Source organism: Heptranchias perlo, chromosome 5 (genome assembly GCF_035084215.1).
Source record: "Heptranchias perlo isolate sHepPer1 chromosome 5, sHepPer1.hap1, whole genome shotgun sequence".
Lineage (NCBI taxonomy): Eukaryota > Metazoa > Chordata > Chondrichthyes > Hexanchiformes > Hexanchidae > Heptranchias > Heptranchias perlo.
The window spans coordinates 58,632,170-58,655,199 of record NC_090329.1 but is presented as its reverse complement, the minus strand read 5'-3'; the positions used below and the strand labels follow the sequence as shown (position 1 = coordinate 58,655,199).

Here is a 23,030-nt window from a genome sequence, read left to right as displayed (position 1 = left end):
ATAGCTGGTTCTAAAATGCAACACTACTGATGTTCTTTGCTACACAAAGTAGTCCACATTATTGATAATGCCTAGGTATTCTGCAGGCAATCCACTGTACCCTCAGATCTGAAGTGATTCTTCACCCCCCTCTTCCCTGCTACTGAGCATAAAATTGGGTGTAGCTTGGCCCCAATCAACATTGAATAAAATGCCAATAGTCTCACCCCACCCCTCCCACCCCACTGAGCAGCAAAATGGCACCAACTCCACCTGCCCACTGAGGAGCGATGAAGTAACGGAGAGGGTTGATGAGGGTTGTGTGGTTGATGTTGTGTATATGGACTTTCAAAAGGTGTTTGATAAAGTGCCACATAATAGACTTGTTAGCAAAATTGAAGCCCATGGGATTAAAGGGGCAGTGACAGCATGGATATAAAATCGGCTAAGGAACAGAAGGCAGAGAGTAGTGGTGAACGGTTGTTTTTCACACTGGAGGGAGGTATGCAGTGGTGTTCCTCTTTTTTATATATATTAATGACCTGGACTTGGGTACAAAGGGTTTAATTTCAAAGTTTGCAGATGACACGAAACTTGGAAATGTAATAAACAATGACTATAGCAATAGACTTCAGAAGGACATAGACAAATTGGTGAAATAGGCAGACACATGGCGGATGAAATTTAATGCAGAGAAGTATGAAGTGATACATTATGATAGGAAGAATGAGGAGAGATAACATAAGCTAAATGGTACAATTTTAAAGGGGGTGCAGAAACAGAGATCTGGGGGTGCACATACACAAATCTTTGAAGATGGCAGGACAAGTTGAGAAGGCTGTTCAAAAAGCATATGGAATCCTGGACTTTATAAATAGAGGCCTAGAATACAAAAGCAAGGAAGTTATGCTGAACCTTTATAAAACACTGGTTAGACCTCAGCTGGAGTACTGTGTCCAATTCTGGACACCACACCTTAGGAAGGATGTCAAGGCCTTAGAGAGGGTGCAGAAGAAATTTACTGGAATGATACCAGGGATGAGGGACTTCAGTTACGTGGAGAGACTAGAGAAGCTGGGGTTCCCCTTAGAGCAGAGAAGGTTAAGGGGAGATTTGATAAAGGTGTTCAAAATCATGAAGAGATTTGATAGAGTAAATGAGGAGAAACTGTTTCCAGTGGCAGAAAGGTCGGTAACCAAAGGACACAGATTTAAGCTAATTGGCAAAAGAACCAGAGGCGATGTGAGGAAAAATTTTTTTACACAGCAAGTTGTTGTGATCTGGAATGCACTGCCTGAAAGGGTGGTAGAAGCAAATGAAAGTTTTGCACCCAGTGGCAGTATCATGCAATCCAAAACAGGTATAATATGAGTTCAGAACAGTGCAAAGCAATCTCCATTCTGCCTTAACTCCAACCTTAGTGGAGTTAATCTCACTGCACCAGAGTAATATTTCTATTTCCTACCTTACCAACTTTATTCGTGAGACAGCCAATGCAGCCTGGATTATTGGTGATTTTGTTATATGGATTTGCACCCATTAGGGACTATGTTGAGACTGCCTAATTTTATTTCAGAGAGGACTCAGCTGACGGATTACATCTCATCAAACTGGGTGGATTCAAACTTAAGGCTCGGTGTGTTACTGTGTCACTAAGTTGATTTTTTAATATATAAATGTACTTCCAGACCATGAAGTTTAAATTATGACATAATTTAAGTTGTATAAAACTCCAAGGACCCAGATTTCATTTTCAATATTTGTGCTGACATTAGGAGGGTACTATAGTTCTAATTTTATGTATATGATTTTAATCACTTGTTATGTTTTTATAAATATGCAAAATGATTTTACATCTGGTAAACAAGTGTGCCGCTCCTAACACCTTCTTGCACAATAGTACCAAAGAATTCCTAGTGTTGCTATTCTATTTTATATTCAGAACCAGACGTCCTGTGAAATTAAGCTCTGAATTAATTTATTAAACATACTTTCTCTCTTTAATCTAAAGTGCTTTGAGACATTTTCCTGCATTAGGGAAGTGCTATACAAATATGTGATGGAGGAGGTGATGGTGGAGATGGAGGAGGTGATGGTGGAGATGGAGGAATTGGGGTGTTGATGAGGCAGGGGGAGGTGGTATGTTTGATGGTGGGGGAACATAAGAACATAAGAAATCGGAGCAGGAGTAGGCCATACGGCCTCTCAAACCTGCTCCGCTATTCAATAAGATCATGGCTGATTTTCTACCTCAACTCCACTTTCCCGCCTGATCCCCATATCCCTTGATTCCTTAATGTCCAAAAATGAGGTGGTGCGTTGACGGTGGGGGGGGGGGAGGAGGTGGTGCGTTGACGGTGGGGGGGGGGGAGGAGGTGGTGCGTTGACGGTGGGGGGGAGGTGGTGGTGTGTTGACGGTGGGGGGGAGGTGGTGGTGTGTTGACGGTGGGGGGGGGAGGAGGTGGTGTGTTGACGGTGGGGGGGGAGGAGGTGGTGTGTTGACGGTGGGGGGGGGAGGAGGTGGTGTGTTGACGGTGGGGGAGGAGGTGGTGTGTTGACGGTGGGGGGGAGGAGGTGGTGTGTTGACGGTGGGGGGGGAGGAGGTGGTGTGTTGACGGTGGGGGGGAGGAGGTGGTGTGTTGACGGTGGGGGGGAGGAGGTGGTGTGTTGACGGTGGGGGGGGGAGGTGGTGTGTTGACGGTGGGGGGGGAGGAGGTGGTGTGTTGACGGTGGGGGGGGGGGAGGTGGTGCGTTGACGGTGGGGGGGGAGGAGGTGGTGTGTTGACGGTGGGGGGGGAGGAGGTGGTGCGTTGACGGTGGGGGGGGGAGGAGGTGGTGTGTTGACGGTGGGGGGGGAGGAGGTGGTGCGTTGACGGTGGGGGGGAGGAGGTGGTGTGTTGACGGTGGGGGGGGGAGGAGGTGTGTTGACGGTGGGGGGGGAGGAGGTGGTGTGTTGACGGTGGGGGGGGAGGAGGTGGTGCGTTGACGGTGGGGGGGAGGAGGTGGTGTGTTGACGGTGGGGGGGAGGAGGTGGTGCGTTGACGGTGGGGGGGGAGGAGGTGGTGCGTTGATGGTGGGGGGGGAGGAGGTGGTGCGTTGATGGTGGGGGGGGAGGAGGCGGTGTGTTGACGGTGGCGGGGGAGGAGGTGGTGCGTTGACGGTGGGGGGGAGGAGGTGGTGTGTTGACGGTGGGGGGGGAGGAGGTGGTGTGTTGACGGTGGGGGGGAGGAGGTGGTGCGTTGACGGTGGGGGGGGAGGAGGTGGTGCGTTGATGGTGGGGGGGGAGGAGGTGGTGCGTTGATGGTGGGGGGGGAGGAGGCGGTGTGTTGACGGTGGCGGGGGGGGGAGGTGGTGCGTTGATGGTGGGGGGGGAGGAGGTGGTGCGTTGATGGTGGGGGGGGAGGAGGCGGTGTGTTGACGGTGGCGGGGGAGGCAAACGTCTCTGGAGAAGCAACTAGTTTTTTTATAAAATGACATAAGTTCTTTTACTTAACTTTCTGAAATTCTGATAATATTACTTCATTTTACTTCATTAATTAACTTTAATACTTTTAATAATAATTCCTTTTCTTCAGGCCTCTGCACACCAAGTCTGACCAGCAATTAATGTGTGAAGAGCATGAAGATGAAAAGATAAATATTTACTGTCTAACTTGTGAGGCTCCAACCTGCTCAATGTGCAAAGTATTTGGCGCTCACAAAGACTGTGAAGTGGCACCTCTTCAAAGTGTTTACAAACGTCAAAAGGTACCTGATAATATTTAGAATCCTTAAATGAAAATCTATGTCTCTAATATTTTAATAGAGTGCCCGAAATAGGGAGAATAATTTATGAGATCAAACTGATTGGCAGCTGGTCATATAATTCATGAATTCTGTCACTGATGTGACAAATGGTTTGTTTTATAAGACATCAATGTAGTAAATATTCCATTTACGCAAACTGGGAGACCTTTGCACCGTGCCAAAACAGTGTTATCACTTTGCTAGGATTAATATATTTTATAATTTGGCACTGGGCTTTACTCTAATGGGCCAAGTTAAAGTCTTATTTTATTATTTTAGTACCTAGTGAGGACATTAAATTCCAGATGACTTAATGGGCAGGATCCAGTTCCTGGTGGTTTAATGGAATGTGTCCCTTTTCTTTGTGGGTGAACAAGCAGTTCAGTTTGGGTTGGACCTATATCTAAGCCTCAGTGGTGTGGAATGGGGTAGGCATCCATTTTCTTCAGGTGTGTGTGGTGGACTGGGGATGAATGTACATGTTTTCTGGCTGTTATTTACTAGTGTGATCAGGATCAGATCCATGGTGTTAATAAAGCATTAGGAATGTTTTTTTTTCCAATAACAACTGTTGTGCTATCTATCCAGTACGCCTAAATCCACATGGATTCTGTATTCAGTGGAAAGTTCAGATTTCATAATTCTACAGTCAGGAAAGCTGCAAACCTCACTATTCCACAGGGTTTTCATTGACAATTTTCCTGTCCACCATGGAAATACTTGAAGTTTTATGTTCCAAAAAGTCCAAAAAGGTTCCCTTGAGAATGTACCCAATTCATAAAAAAGACGTTTGTTTGATGTCTTCCTTAAGAATTACAGTGCTTGGTTTTCATCCATGTGGTGCTGCTGTTTGTGATACCTGCCACCTCTTCCCTGCCTGTCTCCGTGAATCCTGTGAGTCTGCTTTTCCTATGGGTTTGACTTCATTATTAAAACTGATGCTTTTCACCTTCCTGCCTGTTCCATCCGTCAGCCAATGCTTCTGAAACTGCTGAGCTGCTGAATCCTGTCGTCTCTTCGATGACTGACAGATTCAATTGCACCTGGCTTCAGTGAAAGGAAGTGGGAAAAGAAGAGGAGGAGAAGCAAAAAGCAAATGAAACTATGCAATAAAAAAGCAAGGTGGCAAGAAAAATAGGAAAAGAAAAAGAGGAAGAGAAAAAAGATGCAGGGACAGAGAAAAGCAGAGAGAGAAAGGGATGAGCACCTGGCAGGGTTAGTTGGCAGATTGCAAACTCCAAAACACCGGTAATAGTTGCTGCGTACTAGCTATTGGATCTTTGGTTTGAGGGAAATTATAAGTTGTTGATAGTATTATAGTTCTTTTTGGTGTAGAAATACTGGCATACCTCAAATAGAATGTAAAGAGATTATCTTAAAGGAGCTGCTATTAGGTTGCATGTGGAATTGTTCAATCCATGGAAGAAGTTGATCTTGTGCTATCTTTGCTGACTAGAATAGCTTGTACTCTGGCCTGATAAGTGTTGCTATTTTTTGCAGACTGAGCTCAGTGATGGTATTGCAATGCTGGTGGCAGGAAATGACAGAATCCAGGCAATCATTACTCAGCTGGAAGAGATTTGTAAAACCATTGAGGTAAGTAAACACATACCAAAATATCTGTGACTAAAGTCATGAAATGAGGATCCTTTGAGTTGTAATCCATTAGAAGCTCCTCAAGAAGTGCCTTCAATTAATAAATCTTCCAAGTTTACAATAGTTTTCCCCATCTGCGTAGTATCAATGAGTAAGGAACTGTACTGTTTGAGTTTGTCTTTAGCTACCAGTACCCTGCAAACATTTGGCAACTGAGAGTCTTTAAGTCAAATGATAAAAGGACAAATGAAAACAAGTGAAGGGGCTGGGATGCTGTACCTTTTTTAGATATGTCTGTTCTATTCAATATATTGTTTCATAGGACAGTAAAGGAAATATCAGTGCCATGCATGAAGTTTCCCAGCATTATAAGGATGCAGATAAAGTTTTACCTCTTTGAACACTGAAGGGATTTATTCTGTTTCATCACATGTTTTAGTATAGAATGTCAAAAGTAGACCATTAGAAAATGCAAATCTAATTTTTCATATCATGCTAAAAAGCTGTAACCATCAAGGTGCTGATATTTCAAAATCACCATGAAGTACAGCAGGGTTTCCTGTGAATAGTGACTTTGAACCCTGACTTTTCTGTGCCACACCAAAAATAAAACAAAGTTTAACCTTTTCTTTATTTCAGTGTGTACTATAAACAGTGACAGATTCTGTCTTCCTGCACTTTGTATAAAGAAAGTCCATCTCTGATATTTACTGTGATGAATGATGTAATCGTTTCATAAAGTATGCAACTATGATTTAACAATGAATTTAATAACTGAATAAGACTACAGTGAATAAACAAGGAGGAATTATGCTTGAATGTTGGATGAAGAGTTAATTGAGGTATGAAGTGATAGCAAGAGTATTTCCTATAGCTCCGAAACACTTAACATAGGGCATGTGTTTTAGTCACTGATTCATTGTTCAACATGAGCTATTTTGTCACTTACTTTAGATTAACAGTTTAGTTATGACTATATATTAAATTATGAATTTTTCTTTTTGTTTTCTCATTTCTATTAATTTCAACAGGTGTTTCATCTGTTTGTTTCTTTTGACTAGAATCCTAGAAGGTTACAGCACAGAAACAGGCCAATTGGCCCATCAAGTCTGTGCCAGAGTTTTTCTCCACATGAACCACCTAGTCTAATTCTACTCTCTTGTTCTCTGCCAATACTTTTTAATATTCCCCTTTTCAAGCAACTAATTCCCATTTAAAAGACTTTATGGATCCTGTTTCAACAATAGTTTACGGCAGAGAATTCTAGGTTCTATCCATCCTCTGTAAAGATTTTTTTTCTAACCTCCCCTTTTAAATCTTTTTGTGATTATTTTTAATTCTTGCCCCATGCTACCATATCACCAACCAATGGAAACAATCTATCACTATTTATCCTATCTTAACTCTTCATAATCTTAAGGAGTTCTATCAGGTCACTTCTTCAACATATTTGCCGTCTTTTTAGTTCTGTGGCATAATTTTCCTTCCTTTCACCAGCAGGACCTTAAAATGCTCTTTATGTTGGTGGCGGTTGAACTGGGTTGAACTTTACCTCCTCACCCAAAAATTCCTTTCGGCAGGAGATGAATGAAAGCCTTACTGAAATTACTGAAATTGGTTAAAAGGAGATGTGCTGCTTTTGATGAGTAGCAGGGGACAGAGTGCTCAGGTATACTAACTGAAGTCAGGATTGAGAAAATTGCTGGTACTATTGCTGGAAGCTATAGGATATTCAGGTGCATTGGTGGCTAATGACTGGAGGTGCAGAACAATTCACTAAAGTTATTTTATTATTTGAACTTTTAGAGAACCACTTAAAAATTAAAACTACCACTACAATAACCCCCACTGTGTGGGACACCAGACTGGGTGAAACTGTGACAGGCATTGAAAACTCTGTGAAAGTTTTCCACAAACGTTTTCAATGAAACGCACACCCCACTTACCGAATTTAATGACCCAGAAATTACTCACCTCCGGACGCAGTTCACCAATGGCGTTCTCTCCAACCCGCCGCGAAGACAGGGAGTAAGTTCGTCAATGCGCACCAAAACCCGGAAATCGCGAATTGGTTTGCTGGCGGTTTGACAGGTCTGAATTAAAGGGCCACGTCACACAACAATCAATAAAATCAAGTAACATTCGTAAATTTACCCATCTGCCCAGCTGGAATGAAGATACTTACACCAGCAAAAGGTACACTGGAAAATACCAGCTCTACACTACTTTTTAAAAGCACGATGACTGTTAATGACTGCGATACAACAAAAAATTGAATTTTTAAAATGTGGAACGTCATATTATTCTTATTTTAATATTTTTTGATCATTAACATTTTTTTTAAAAATTAAAAGTTAAACTTTTTTTTACTTTTAACTTTGGTGAGTTTCATTAAATTAAATCATTTGTTTGGCTTTTTATAGTAAGATATGTTAATTTTTTATTTAAACTAACACACAGATGTTAACTGTAAAGGAATGCTTGTGGGCGTGACTTCTCTCCTTGACAGAGTCTGTGGGCGTGGCTTCCATTCCCACAGTCTCAGTTGATACGAAGGAACCTGCACTAAAATCACAACGCTGAACTTTAAAAAAAATTGAAGAGGGAGCATGTGGACGCCAGAGACCACGAGGTAAGTATTTTCCTAGTATCTGTCTGCAAGATGTGCCTTGCCACGCCGGTTGGAGCAAGTTCCAGCCCAATATATATTTTTCAGTTTGCATTATCTTGGCTTGGCAAATTTTTTAAACTTATCATGTCCTGTTTAACCATGTGAATCCTTTCTAAATCCTTATTCCCTATAAACCAAAACTTATCTTTTCCTCCTATTCTGTTCTCTTACTTTTCCCCTCCCCATGCCCAGTAGTTTAAACTCTTCACCACAGTCCTAGTTACCGTCCCTGTAGATTATTGGTATTGGTCCCAGCTCTGTTCAGGTAGAGGCCATGCTGCTGGTACAGCTCACTGCTCCTTCAGAACTGATTCCAATACACCAGGAATCTGAACCTTTCCTTCCTGACACATCTCTAGCCACACACTTAACTCCCTAATCTGGCAAAAGAACCAAAAGCAACATGAGAAAAATCTTTTTTACACAGCGAGTGGTTGTGATTTGGAATGCACTGCCTGAAGGGGTGGTGGAGGCAGATTCAATCGTGGCTTTCAAAAGGGGATTGGATAAATACTTGAAGGGAAAAAAATTGCAGGGTTACGGGGATAGGGCGGGGGAGTGGGACTAGCTGGATTGCTCTTGCAGAGAGCCGACACGGACTCAACGGGCCGAATGGCCTCCTTCCGTGATTCTACGATTCTATTCTATGATCTGCCTGCTCCTGTAGGAACACATGTGTGGTAGCAATCCTGAAAGTACTACCTGTTGAGGTTGTGTTTCTTAATACATGAGTTAACTCCTGGAACTCTTCGCAGGACCTAAATCCTATAGTTTCCTACATAGTTAGCTCTGACTAATCCCCTTCCATCTCCAAGAACTTCTGCACATGCTCTGTAATGCCTCTCATACCCGAGAACCTGGGAGGCAACACACCATTTGAGATTCAACTTTATGGTTGTAGAGCATCTGTTCACTCTCCCTACTATTCTCCCATTACCAATGTCTTCACTCATTTAACTCTTCCCGCACCCCTTGGGAAACCACTTTTTCCGTGGTGCTGTGGCTTTGCTTGTGGCTGTTCTTCCCTGAGTCAGTATCCTTGGAATAAGTTTTCAGTATTGAAAACTTATTTGCCATGTCAATACCTTCAGGGGTCCCCTCCTTCCTATTCCTTCCCCACCCAGGTGGCTGATCACCCACTTCTGATCCTTATCGTCTTGTCACTGTGTCTGCCAGTATGGCAGCGACCTCTTGGAATGTGTGTACCAGAAGCCCCTATTCCTCCCATACATGATGGAGTGTCTCCTACTGTTCCTAGAGTTCAGTAACTTTGAGCTTTAGTGAATGCACCTGGAGGAACCAAACCGTCCAGGAACTCCTGTATTCAGTAAGATTCACACAATACGGTTTGTAGCTGTCCTGCCTTTATGACCCTTTTAAACTTTAACTTGCGCTTCAAAAGTATCAAAATTTAAACTTATAATACATGGTGTATAAGTCATTCAGTGTGTTCCTCCCTCTGTCTCAGATCCTTCAGTAGTGAGGGGGGAAAGCCAAACTAACTTTGATTGTTTCAATTAGAAAGGAAAGTCAGTGGGAGTGCTCCCCTTTTAATATACTTTTAAGATTTCTTTGTGTTTTTGTTGCCACATGGAGTCCCTTGAAGTATGGTCTCTCCCTACTTGGGGCTTGAGTGAATTACAAGATGCATCACCGGACATCCCTGTGTGTCCGGATTGCAAATAGTTGGAGACCCATGACATGAAACCAGCCTGACAGCTGCTCCAGAGCTGCCCAACCTCGAGACATCACGCCATGGGCTGGGAATGCAGATTTCTCAGCCTATAATGTAGTTTTCTGAGGTCACAAAGCTCCAGTGTAGCCCCAAGGCCAGTTTGAATTAAGCCCTCCTGCTCTTTTCAATGGAACAGCTCTGGGACACACAAGGATAAATGATATCACTGGAGCAACCTAGCAGAGAGGCTGACCCTACACAAAGGTCTCCATGGAGCAACAAAATTCATATGTTTGAAAGTCAAAGAAATCACAGATAAAATTGTAATTTTTCTCTATTTGAAAGGGGAGCATTTTGAACAAAAAGTACCATTGTGGACCACATACGATTGTTTTATATAATATATATATCTCAGACTATTCATTCACGATTTTAACATCCCTGGAATTTCACGGTGTAATCTTGTACTGGAAGACATAAGAAACAGTAATAGTTAGAAAGAGATACTGGGGGTTAAATTCGATAATCCCCGAATCTGGGCGCGAGGGTTGCGGTGTGCGATTAACCCATGCCCGTCATTGCGATGCAGACAGCACGTGAGATTCGTCCTGCCTGGTCATTTACCTGATTCCTGTGTGCAGCCAGCGCTACCTGCACCGTTGAGTGGCTGCACACTCCAGCAGGGGGCCCAATATGGGATGTGGCCAGCTCTTAAAGACAGCCTGCATCTCTTAAAGAGGAGGTGCACTGTCAATTCAATCGGTGGAGGAAGATAAGCGGAATGGCTGGACCTGCAAGAGACCGTGCACTGAGGTTTTCCGATGAGGCACTTGAGGCCTTGGTGGAGGGAATGGACGCACAGAGGGCCATCCTGTACCCTCCAGGGTGGCAGGAGACCCTCCAGACACCAGCTGTGGAGGCAGTGGGAGGAAGTGGCCCTGGAGGTGAATGTCAGGAGCACTGCACCATGTACATGGATGCAGTGTAGGAAAAAGTTCAATGATTTGACACGAGTGGTCAAGGTGAATGAATGCAAGTGTCAAGTGGCACATCCTACCAACTGCACCACCTGTCACCCACCCACCAACAAACACTGCCCATCCGTTCGGAACACTGCACTTCAGATGCTGCATCTAACCCTCACATGGTACCACTCTTGCAATCCACACATCCACAACTCACAGGTCACACACACTGGCAGCTATTCGACCGTGATAGGCACATCACCTAAACATTTTGCAGGACACTCACTTGACACACTTCCCTCTGTCTTGCAGGAGAAGGCAGCGCATAACAGCCAGCAGCAGGAAATAATGGACGGAGGACAGGCACACCTACACATCCTCACCCCCGTGGAGGAGACAGTGCTGACCATCATTGGGCGGGCTGTTGCTGCGGCCGTGGCCACTGGCGGCGCTGGAGGTCCCGACAAAGGGGCTCTCTGCATATCTAATCCTCCTCCTTGTTTCCCACACCTCCCTCATCCCACAATCTTTTCTGACTCACGTGCTGCAGACGGTGTCAGCACGTACGTCTTACTTGGTCCTCTCCCCGCTCCACAATTTAACCCATCTCCCTTTGTCATTGCAGATACCCAAGAACTGGAGCCAGCACCATCCGAGGAGGAGGAGGAGGGGGACACTAACTCTGAAGCTACACCGTCACTCAATCTTACACTTGCATCCACCAGCTCAGAGACTGACACTGCACGTAGTTTAGAGGCTGAGTTAGAGGAGGGATCTGCACATGGTGAGACACCGGGCACAAGTGCGCAGGAGTCAGGGATACTGCAGGTGCCAGCTCGCCAGAGGGTGAGGTGCACTGGAAGGCCTGCCAGAAAGCCTGCGCACAATGTCAAGGCGCATGGAGGAGTCCAGCTCCAACTTGGTACAGGGCTTTGTGCAGAGCTTGGAGCCCATCCTTTCCCACATGGAACGGGGGTCACCTCCATCAGCGCACCTGTGGAACCCACCATGATGCGGCATCTGATGACCAATGTCACAGCTTCCATTGCAGCACAGACAGATGTCATCAAAGGTCTGCAAACTTCATTTGGAGCTCAGACTGCTGCTTTGAAAGCTCAAACTGCTGCTACCGTGGCTCTGGGGACCACTGTGGAACGGGGCTTCCAGGGCATCACAGCACTCCAGCAATCTGTTCTCCAGCTGATCATCAGGATTGCTGAGGCGCCGTTCCGTGCAAGCGGCAGTGGCGCCATGGCAGCGGAACTTGTTGTCCTCTCTCTGGATGACAGTATTCCTGCTCCCAGCCCTGCCACTCCGCCTGTGCCCTTGTTGTTGCCTGTCAGCCAGCCAGGCCAAAATGGTGCAGTCTGAAGCCGGGCCCTCTCGGCCTAGAGCTGTTCGAGGTCATCCTCCAAGGCCATCTGCACGCTGCTCAATTGAAGGTCAGCAGCCTTCCACCACCCATGCTCCAGCCACTGGGAATACACCTTGTAGGAGCATTAGGAAAGGAAAAGGCACACGAACAACAGGCACTAAGGGAATGCACAAAGGTGAATAGTGTAATGTTGTATACGTGATTTCATGTGTAAGTTTATAAATTTGTATTTGAAGTCGCAGTTGGTGGTGGTTTTTATTTATGGGTTGAGCTGCAACAGGAAGCAATGTGTAACCGTAAGGAGGACGATTTGATGGCCATGTGGGAGAGAACAGGTGAGGAGTGTAGGACTGTTGGTGACTTGGGAGGTGTTGTTGAGGTTAGTGATATCGCTCATGAATAAGGTGAGCACACAGAGCCCTGGCAGACAGGACCTGTGCACCTTGTTGCCTCCTTGCCTCTTCCACCACTTCCTCCTCGTTCTCCTCTTCCCCTGCCTCTGGCTCAGGGTCTTGCCGGATAAGCAGTGGCAAGGGCTGACCTCTCTTAAGGGCGATGTTGTGCAGCATACAACGACGAGTCTTGACACCCGTTCAGCGGAGTATTGCAGGGCTCCTCCAGAATGGTCCAGGGCGCCTACGGTGTGCTCGATGACGTTTTGTGTGGCCGTATGGCTCTCATTGTAGACCTGCTGTGCACGTGTGCATGCGTTCCTGACCGGAGTCATGAGCCACCTCATGAGGGGATAGCCAATGTTGCCCAGTAGCCAGTCTTTGACTTGCCGTGCCGGTTGAAAGATAGGTGGATGTTGGACTGCCGCATAATGAAGGTGCCATGACTGCTGCCAGGGTAGCGGGATTGACCTGCGTGATGCGTTGCCTTATATGGTCATGATGTGGTCGCACACCAGCTGTACATTGAGGGAGTGGAACCCCTTTCTGTTCATGAAGGTGGCCAAGTTGAGATGTGGAGCACGCATGGCAATATGTGTCCAGTCAGTGGCACCCTGCACCACGGGGAAGCCTGCAATACGAGCAAACCCTGGTGCTCGCTCATTCTGCTTCTCTCGGTCAAGCGGGAACGTTATGAATCTGTTGCGCAGCTCATACAGAGCTTCAGTGACCTCCCTTATGCAGCAATGCACTGCAAACTGTGAGATGCTGCACGTATCGCCCGCAGCGGCCTGAATGAATCCAGAGCCATAAAAGTTCAATGCCACGGTTACCTTCACAGCCACAGGCAATGCTGTCCTTGCCCTCCTCTGAGGCTGCAATTGTGGCTGCAGCAGTTGATATATCTCCATCACAACCTCTTTCATGACCACAGCTGTCAGATGCACTGATCTTCGCTCAGGTTGAGGTAAAGGAATCGGTCCCTGAAGGCCCTTATTGGATATGGCCTCCTGCTCAATGCCCTGCACCTCCTCCTCCTCCTCCCTCTTCTCGCAGCTTGACCTGCTCTGCGTGGCCTCTCTGCATGCTCCCAGTCGTGTTCAATGCTCAGCGGGAGCCCTAGCAGGCCACCATGGTTACCAGATATCTCGTTCAGCACACTGTTGTAAATGCCACCGACAGTAATGCAGAACCTGCTGGACCACACTCTATATACTATTGCAACTTCATCCAAGTATAAGAAGCTTCAGCAAACATGCCCAATTGTACCAACAGCCAGAAGCAGTAATCCAGGAACTAGCCTGCAACACCAGCATGATCCCTTTAAATAGTGCTGGGGGGGGGGGTCCTCCAGGCCGCCTACGACCTGTTCAGCTGTGCATTGGCTGGAGCTTTGATTTCCAAAATGGAATCTGTCCCTTTACATCAGCGTTGCATACTGATCTAACGCATATTCTCCTTACTTTACATGCTGCCGGCGTCCGTTATCTGCACTTGCACAAAGGCCTTTACCAAGATGGCGTCTGGCACATGTCATGCTAGAAGCGTGCGCGTGCATTCCGGATGCCATTTTGGGTCCTTAGGAGGCAGCGTAGCGCCTACAAAATGAGCGCTACATGGCCCAATTTATAGCCCGCTGTTAGATTTCAATTAGTATTCTTCAATGTGTGAGGTCTAAAATGTGGCAATAGCCTCTGTGCTTTCTTCTTCCCCACTGATTTTTCAGATCTTGAGCTTGCTTGGATGCACTCTCACATGTCCCGTATGTATTTTCTCTCTCTCTCACTTTGCAAGTAGTTTAAAAATAAATACATATAGTTAGCAGATGTAATGTGTACATACTAAAGAGTACAAAGCAGAACCTACTGTGTGAAACATAGCTTGTTCTTTTCTAGAAGCGGAAAATGTTGCCTTACATAAAACTCAATGCATGAGTTGAGTGGAGCCTGCTGCAATGTTTGTAACCAATTTTTGTGTGTAAATAAGATACTGTTAAACTGAGTAGTGGGGTTTGTTGTATAAAGGTATATATTTATTCCAGAGTTGATTTAATTTGAAAGCAATAGGTGACACAGGACATGCTGGGTGTAGACAAAATGTGCATTTCTGGCCTGTAAATTGGCTCTTAAAAAATCTCTTGTTTTATGAATTGTCAATCCACACTGAGAATGCAGTCAGCAGGAGATTGAAGTCATTGTCATGTGCTTGCAGAGTTAGAGCAGTGTACTCCTTTGAGTGTATTAATTGAGTTCATGGTTTTGTTTATACATTATTTACCAGTGTATGCTTTAGCCTCTCTAAAATGTGCTGTGATAATCCACCATTGCAACGATTCCATCTAACATCTTTTATTTATCTGATTTCTCTGTTCATCAGTGGCATAGAAATTCAAATTTTAAAAGCTGCTGTTTTATTTTAAAATGTGAGGTGTTGATATATTTGCATTAGCTGAAGAAATGAATTAGATTTTTAGATGTGTTGACTGGGGAACATTAACTTAATGTATGCTGTGCAAAATAACTTCTCCTAAACAAGACTTTACTAAGGATGAGTAAAGAAATGTTAGCTTTTAACTGATAACTATGTAAGTGAGGTAGACGTCATATTTGTTAATGGTTCAAATTTTGAGAGTCCAAATTTTCACATTTTGCCCAAGTCTTATTGAGTTCTGGTTTCTTTTTCTGCATTTTAGTGTTGTGTATTGTATGCAGAAAACATATTTAGGGCAGCATAATCTCTGTGCTGCAATATGCTATGCTACATATTTGCGGAATATGAATTTCCCCTTGCAGTTTCACATAAGACCAGTTCTCAAATGATTTGATGCTTATCAGGAGGAAGCTCTGAATGTTGGCTATCCACCTCCCCTTTGAAATGAATGAATGTCAGATGCAAGTTATCCTAAGGCCTTACTGCACATTTTCTAGCATCAAGCTCAAGAGCAGCAATGGCATGAGAACAGGTTGCAAACCTATGGGACTCACAAAATAACTTGCTAAATCCAAATCTGCTTCAAAGATTTTCTGCTTCTTGTAAAGGGCCTTCATATAACTCCATGCACTGATCCAGGACTACTTGGAGGTGAATTTTATGTGTAGCTCCCACTGGAGTAACACAGTACTGTAACAGGTTCAGGGGAAGTGCAAAGTGCAATTTTTATCCAATGACTCAAACAGCAGAAGAATCATGCCTAAGCCGCCCTTCTAAACTTTTTATATTTTTCCCTTGGAGTATTGCTGTCAGTTTTGGAAAGATACCCACTAATATAGGACATTTTTTTTAAAGGCTCCAGAAAGCTACGGTTGGCAGTGTTTATTGTTGCTGTGCCAGTGTCAGCTGCTCTTGCTAACAGATTACCACCAGCTGTGGTTTCAAACACGAGAACATGTTTGTCTTAGCAGAGAGGCTATATATCGCCTAAGGTATCTTCAGAAAATCTTTAATGTGTTTTTATAGGCCGGAGATTTTCTTTGCATCATGCAACTCGAGGTTACGTAGGTATGTTTCCAATAAACACGTTGTTAGCATTTGCAAAAAAATAACTTCCTTCAGTACATTGCATGTGAAGCAGAATTAATTATAGCTAATTGGTAATGCAGAAAGCAGCCACTCCCTCGTGAGGATGATGACATTTTTGTCCAGAAGGAATGCTGAATCATGTTTAATGAGTTTTTCTTTTTATTTATCTGGATTCATGCTACATAGTTAAAGCAGCAGGAAAACTTAAGCAAGAATGTAAAGGGAGCGTAACCAAGAATGGAATTTTTTATTTTGTGCGAGCTTCTGGCAATATCTTCATGTAACTGATCACAGGAGAGTGTTTTTATTTTTGTCCATTCCCCTTTGGGAAAGTATTTGCCTGTGTTTGGTGGCTCTCCAAACATTACAACTAAGATCACAAATCTAGGACTTGAGCCTGCATCCTGAACTCTCATGTCACAGAACATTGGTGAATCAGAGGAGTACCAACTTTCTTCCTGCTTTGGAATGTTTCTTTCACTCTTTAGGTCATGTCACTGTCATGGAGCATTCCCTGACTGAAAGGGCTGGTGATCAGTTCAGAGGCCTAACAGGGTTAACCTGCCTCATATTTCATGCCTTCCCTGGAGGATGTCACCACTTCCTTCAATTGAACATTGGGAAGACCTAAGTCTCATCAGCCCTAACCATAAACTCTGCTCTCTCGCCACTGAATCCATCCGCTACCAGCGCCTTTTCAGCAAGAACCAGGCTATGTGAAATCCTGACATCGTGATCGACCCAGCGCAGATCTTCAAACCCAACATTCTATCCATCACTAAGACTGCTTACTTCCATCACCGCAACATCTCCTGCCTCCATCTCGACCTCCATCTCTCAACTCCCCTTAACCACATTTTTGTCATCTCTAGACTCGATTATTCCAATGCACATATTTCCAGCCTTCCATCCTCCATTCTCCAGTTTCTTCAAAATGCAGCAGCCCACATCTTATCTTGCATTAAGTCCCACTTGGCAATTACCTCCATCCCCAACAATCTACATTGGCTCCCTGTGTCCTAACATATTAAATTTAAAATTCCCATCCTTGTCTTCAAATCATGCTGTGGCCTCCTTTTTGTTCTACCTCTGTAACCTCCTCCAGCCTCATATATCCTCCTGCGCCTTTAGTCCCCTTGATTGTCATCCCACATCCTTAGGCCTCTGAATCTGGCCTTCTGAGCACCCCCAACACTCCCTATGCCCTACTATTTCGGTAGAGTCTGCAACTGACTTGGCCCTACTTTCTGAAACCCCTCCATAAATCATTCCACCTGTCCTCACATCTCTACCTTTTTAAAAAAAAACTACTCAAAACTCATATTTTCAACCAATCTTTTGGTCACCCATCCTAATCTTTCTCCCTATCTCCCACCCCACCCCCATGGCTTAGCATCCATTCCCTATTTATCACCATTGTCAAAATCCCTCGAACTTTTTTTTACATTAAAGGCATTGGGCCAGATTTTGCTGCATCAAGGCAACTAATGGCGCCTGCTGTGAGTTAGACTTGCCCCTGCAGCCTTTGGCTCGAAAAAATGTTGCCCATTAAGTTGCTGAAAGTGCGAGCTGATAATGGGACAGCGAGGAAAACAGGGCATCTGGGACCTGAGTGAACAGGGCAACAGGATATCTCCTTAACCAATAAGATTTAAGGATTGGGAAATAAACTGCGGAAGGCCTGAGAAGGAGAGTGAACTCCCCAAGGAGTGAATTCAAAGTGAGATCAGGTACAGAAAGAGAAATAAGGAGAGGGAAAGAAAGATTGGATTATGAGAGAGAGTAAAAAAAGAGACAGAAAGGAATAGTAAGACATTTTTAAAAAATTGACATTAAATCTCCTTGAAAAATTTAAAACCTGAAAGAATGAGACTCCACACTTGTAATAATTAATTTTCAGTGCCAGAGAGGTTAATTGGCAGTAATTAACAATTGTCACATTGTTAAAAGGGTACTTATGTTTGTAATTACTAGCCCTAAATATATGCGGAAGGTTTAGTTCGTAACTACCGTGCAAATACACAAACTTCACGGCATTCAATGCATGTCAATAGTGAGGCAGTCAGCGAAATGCCGTTTTTGTGAAGTTAATGGCGGAGCAGTGCAACTTGGACAGCAACTTTTGGATATTTGCATTTAACTGCTTGAATTTGCTGTACCATTTACACATAACCTCACGGTTATTTTGACAACAAAATCTGGCCCAAAACTGTTGTTTTTGTTGTTTTACGTGCATGTCATTTGTAATCTCATCCCAGCATGAAGTCCTTGATAAATTTGATGAAGCTTAGGTGACATCAATGATGTTGTGGTGTTTGGAGTCATATAAGACATATACAACAGAAACTTCACAGCATTACCTCAGAAATGATGGATGAAGAACCTGAGGCTCATTAAGGACAAACACATGTTGCAGTTCTGTAAGTAATGTATTTTGGACACAGAGCTAACGGTCTTGAACCAAATTCTAAAAAGGTCAAAGTTATTCAAATTATGAAATCCCAAAGACGAAACAAGAACTTGAGACGATCATGGATTCGCTGAATTTGCTACAAGACTGATACAGGTGATAACTCGCCAAGGCTTCTTCGACAGCACCTCCCAAACCCTCTACCACCTAGAAGGACAAGGGCAGCAGGCACATGGGAACAGCACCACCTGCACGTTCCCCTCCAAGTCACACACCATCCTGACTTGGAAATATATCGCCGTTCCTTCATCATCGCTGGGTCAAAATCCTGGAACTCCCTTCCTAACAGCACTGTGGGAGAACCATCACCATATAGACTGCAGCGGTTCAAGAAGGCTGCTCACCACCACCTTCTCGAGGGCAATTAGGGATGGTAATAAATGCCGGCCTCGCCAGCAATGCCCACATCCCTCGAACGAATAAAAAATGTATACGAGTAGAATGCTTAAGCTTTCAAAGAAACTAAGCAACTGATCACAAAACCTCCAGGTTTAAAGTTGCAGTATTTTGACACAAGAAAAGAGGTCATACTACAGGTTAATTCATCACATGCCAGGTTAGGTGTAGTGATCCTCCAAGATTGCAAATCTGTGGCTTCTACCTCACACGATGATCGAAGCACAAAAAGTGACATGGCAAATAAAGAGAAGTTGGAAATATATAACCTTGCAAATTCCTGTTATCACACTTACTTCCTGTGTCACAATTTTGCCACTCCTGTGTTACACTTATAACACCTGCTTCAATCACTTTTTTGGGACAATGCTGTAATGGGTGTAAAAAATACATACCTTTCAGTCCTCCCACATTAGGTGACATTGCTACCATTGTACTTTGCATTTCCCTCAGCCTACCAACTGCAACTACTTTCAGATACATTTTCTATAATTTTCTTTATTTGATTTTATATTAAGAAGAATAAAAAAATTCAATCTTATATTTCCCACGGTGCCATTAATGCCTTTCTTGCCCAATCTGATTTATCTCTGTTTGAACTTTAAATTCAACCTTTCCCCAACTGTGCCAGTGTCACCACTGCAGCTGGCCCTGCGTGCTGCGATTTATAAACTGCTGTGCACTTTCCTGATGCTGCCTGCTGCTTTCTTTAAAATTACGACCCCCAAAAGCCACTCTGTTGCTTCCCACTCTGTTTACTGCTGCAGCCCATTTAAATAAAGATTCCTACTTAGTTTCTTCAGCGCCCTCGTCTGGGGCTTGGTCTGCTCTTCTCTACCTCTACATGGCTGCCAACTCTTTGCTCACCTATTCATGGCCACCCACCATTGCCCTGCTACCCCTTTCCTCGCCGGTAAAACCAGCAATTTGCGCAGCGCGTTGTCTGCACCCTCTGTTCCCCACCCCACAAGTGGCTGGCCTCTTTCACTGTTGCTAGCTGTGCCTTGGCTTATTCTCACTCATCAATCTCATGCCACCCTCCCATTCCCTGTTACTCCATCAGTCAGATCAGCAATTTCCACAGCACATTAGTCTCGGCCTCAGGGTGTCCTAAATCTCCTCTTCTTTTCTCGCCCGTCTGTCGGTGTCCCACCATTGCTGTTTTGCTTCCGCTACTCGTTCCTTTACTGGTGGGATTGGCAATTTGTTCTTTAAAGCGTTTATGGCACTATTTACTATTTATAGCACTATAAGTACTTTAAACAACAAATGAAATGCTTTTGATTCAACCAGAGGGTGTAGCAGGACATCTTTGGCATCATCCTGAGGACCATCTGAGGTTATCACAGAGGGGTAAAGACAGTCAGAGGTGAATTGGCGCTAAAGCCTGAGACAGGCATCATCTAGAGAGCCATTGATTGGTTCTCAGGCACAGGGCGGTGAATAGATAGGGACTGCAGCACAGAAGTAGTCATTAGTAATTTGCCATCAACCTGAGCGGATAGCGGGGCAGGTTTTGTTCCAATTAGTGAGATTGGGTTGATGGCTTTGGGATTAACTTGGCAAGCTTCAGGCGTCAGCCAGAGAGAGTTAAATTAGAATATTGGGCAGAGATGAATAGATGAGTGCTGAATCAGAAAGGGATGGAGGGGGACATCAGAAATCTCAAATATTGGTTTGTTTTCAAGGGCCTATCAACTAAACTACAAAATAAAGGAGAATGAAATTCATGATGAATGCCACAGTATAACTGTAAACTTGTGGAACCTGCAGTTAGTACTGGAAAGCAGACATGCCAATCAGACCAATGGAGCATCAATATTGGAACAGATTCTCTGCAAATCTAATTTGAATATCCAGGATCATATCAGACAAAGTTACAGAAATACAAGACTGCAGAAGATTCTGCAATGCAAGGATTGATTTTCATAATAAAGTCCGGATTGCCAAAATCCAAGTAGTTGAGAGCTTTAGTTGCAACGTTTAACCCCCTCCCTGGTAGCTGTGACGGACCTTGTCTGTTATGTAGTCTCTTCCAGTTTACAGTCAATTACTATCGAAAGACTGATTTTGGTCGTCTTGCTACTTGCCAAATTGCTAATACCATCTACTTATTGGTATTGAGGACTAACAACATTCTGAGTTGGCCTAGTTGTAGAATTGAAACTATGAATAGCAAACTTGCATATTGATATGAAATACAGAATCTGTTTACCATCCCATTAAATGCTTAATATACAGAGTAGTATATTTTTGTGTTGTGTCTGTAGTCACTTACAATTGGTGTTCTTCTCGTCACCTCCTGTCTCATTCTTTCCTTTCTTTCTTTCCTTCACTTCCTCTCCTGGGGTTCCCCCCGTGAATCATCCCCTGATTATGTGCTTAACAGGAAGCACCAAATCAGAGTACCTGAAAGAAATACAGAAACAATGAGCAATTGAGTTAGGCAATATCAGTCTAACTGAGCTTAAGTAAAGAGTAAAATGCAATGGATCTATCTGTATGAATCTGTATTCTAAGTGATCCATTAGTTTCACCTATCTCTGATCAATTAATTTTCCATACAATAAGGCCAGGGACATTCCTGGATGTCTTCTGGCTGAAACAATGTGCCATATAAATCTCTAAACTTCACACCACCAAAGTAAAATGCCTTAGTCAGAACGATTCACAGCAGTGCAGAGCAGTATGTGTTGCTGAAATGAACCTATCTTCCAGAACAGGTTGAATGGAAAATTGTGATATCCCAGTGCTACAAGCTCTAATTCTGGAAGTTTCCCTATATGCAGGCAAGTAAGATATGTATTACCAATAGAGGGAGACCTTGTCCTAGACAACATCTCTTCTCAACAGTCAGACTTCAAACAGAAGCTAATCTAGTCCAGATGTAAAATTTGATCTGAGTTTTGAGAGAGCTGCTCCTGTGGAGTGGGAGAGTGAGACACTCTTCAATTTCATGATGACACAGAGCCGCAAATTCAGCGAGTTACCAGAATGTCTACTCACCCTTCAATTCAAATCTTCTGGAGGCTGCGTGGAATCCAAAGCAATGTAAAAAACCGTGTACAGGAATATTCTGCTTCCAACAGAAGGCCAATGCAACCAGCCTGCAAACTTATCCATGGTCCCTGAGTAAAAAGCAAGAACCTAATGATGTAAAGTGGTCTATTGAATGGTCACATATTGTCTGGAAAATTTGTTGGATTATCTTCAGTTAGAATGTGCACTCCTAGATGAAGCATTGACAGCTGTCATGATATCAACGAGCCATCAGCATTGCATTATTACAAAAGAATAAGAATGGGTTGCACCTTGTTTGTTGACAAGCTGGGTTCCGTTTGTGTTGTCTGTCCAGAGGCATAATGGTTCTGCAGCAAAGCTAACTGCATCCCTTGAAGTTCAAGTCTACTGATGTACCAAATGGGGTCTAACAGCTTTCGTTCCAAGATTCCTGAAAACATGCTACACAGGGAAACATCAATTATGGCTATCTTTGATAGGGAAGCTGTTTTCAGGAAGACTTCCTAAAGCAGAGGCATCCCCAAAGTCAAGGAAACTCCCTTTCCAATAATGCTTTTATTTCTTATTCCTGCTTTGTCCTATTAGAATGTTATGAGCCTGGAGGTTTGAAAGAGGCTGTTTTTCTGTTGCTTCATTGGTGGATAAGTCCTTAATCAAAACATCAAGGTCTGTTGGTATCTGCAGCTTGAGATATATGCAAATCAAAGGGAATATGGATTTGAATTTTATACATGGCTTGCAAGGCTACATTGCTTACACCTAAGTGGCCCACGACGACAAATAAATTTGGACATTCCTGCCTTAAAGGACATGCTTAATCCTGTGATGGCCACCACAGATCTGAACTGAGGTCTGGTCTGTGAATCAGTACTGCACTTTGCTGGGGTCTGTTCCATATAACAAAACAGTAGAAAACATTTTTCCTTTGATTACAACCAAGACTGATATGTTTTACCTGATTACTGCTCAGTAAATTTGTAAATAAAGAAAGCAGTAAGAGCCATTTTTGTGAGGACAAAGAGTTAAATGCCTCGTTCATCTCCTACCTGCTCCATTCCTGGCCCTTTAATTCATCTGTTCTACAGTTAAAGTATAGCTTCCAAAATTCAGCCTATGATTTTTAAAAGTATTTTTTCTACTCTATTTGCAAACATTGATCGTCACATTTCAGAAATGATTTGCTAT

The 23,030-nt window shown here is 43.8% G+C and overlaps 1 protein-coding gene across 4 annotated transcripts in view; it reads left to right on the top strand.

The window, feature by feature from the left end:
- The window catches only part of trim54 (tripartite motif containing 54), a 56,844-nt gene that overhangs the window by 5,411 nt on the left and 28,403 nt on the right, over positions 1-23,030 (top strand). For all 4 annotated transcript variants that reach the window (XM_067984443.1, XM_067984447.1, XM_067984445.1 and 1 more), the window contains exons 3-4: positions 3,555-3,726; positions 5,266-5,361. In XM_067984443.1, coding sequence (XP_067840544.1) covers positions 3,555-3,726; positions 5,266-5,361 — 268 coding nt within the window. The remainder of the gene's footprint in view (positions 1-3,554; positions 3,727-5,265; positions 5,362-23,030) is intronic.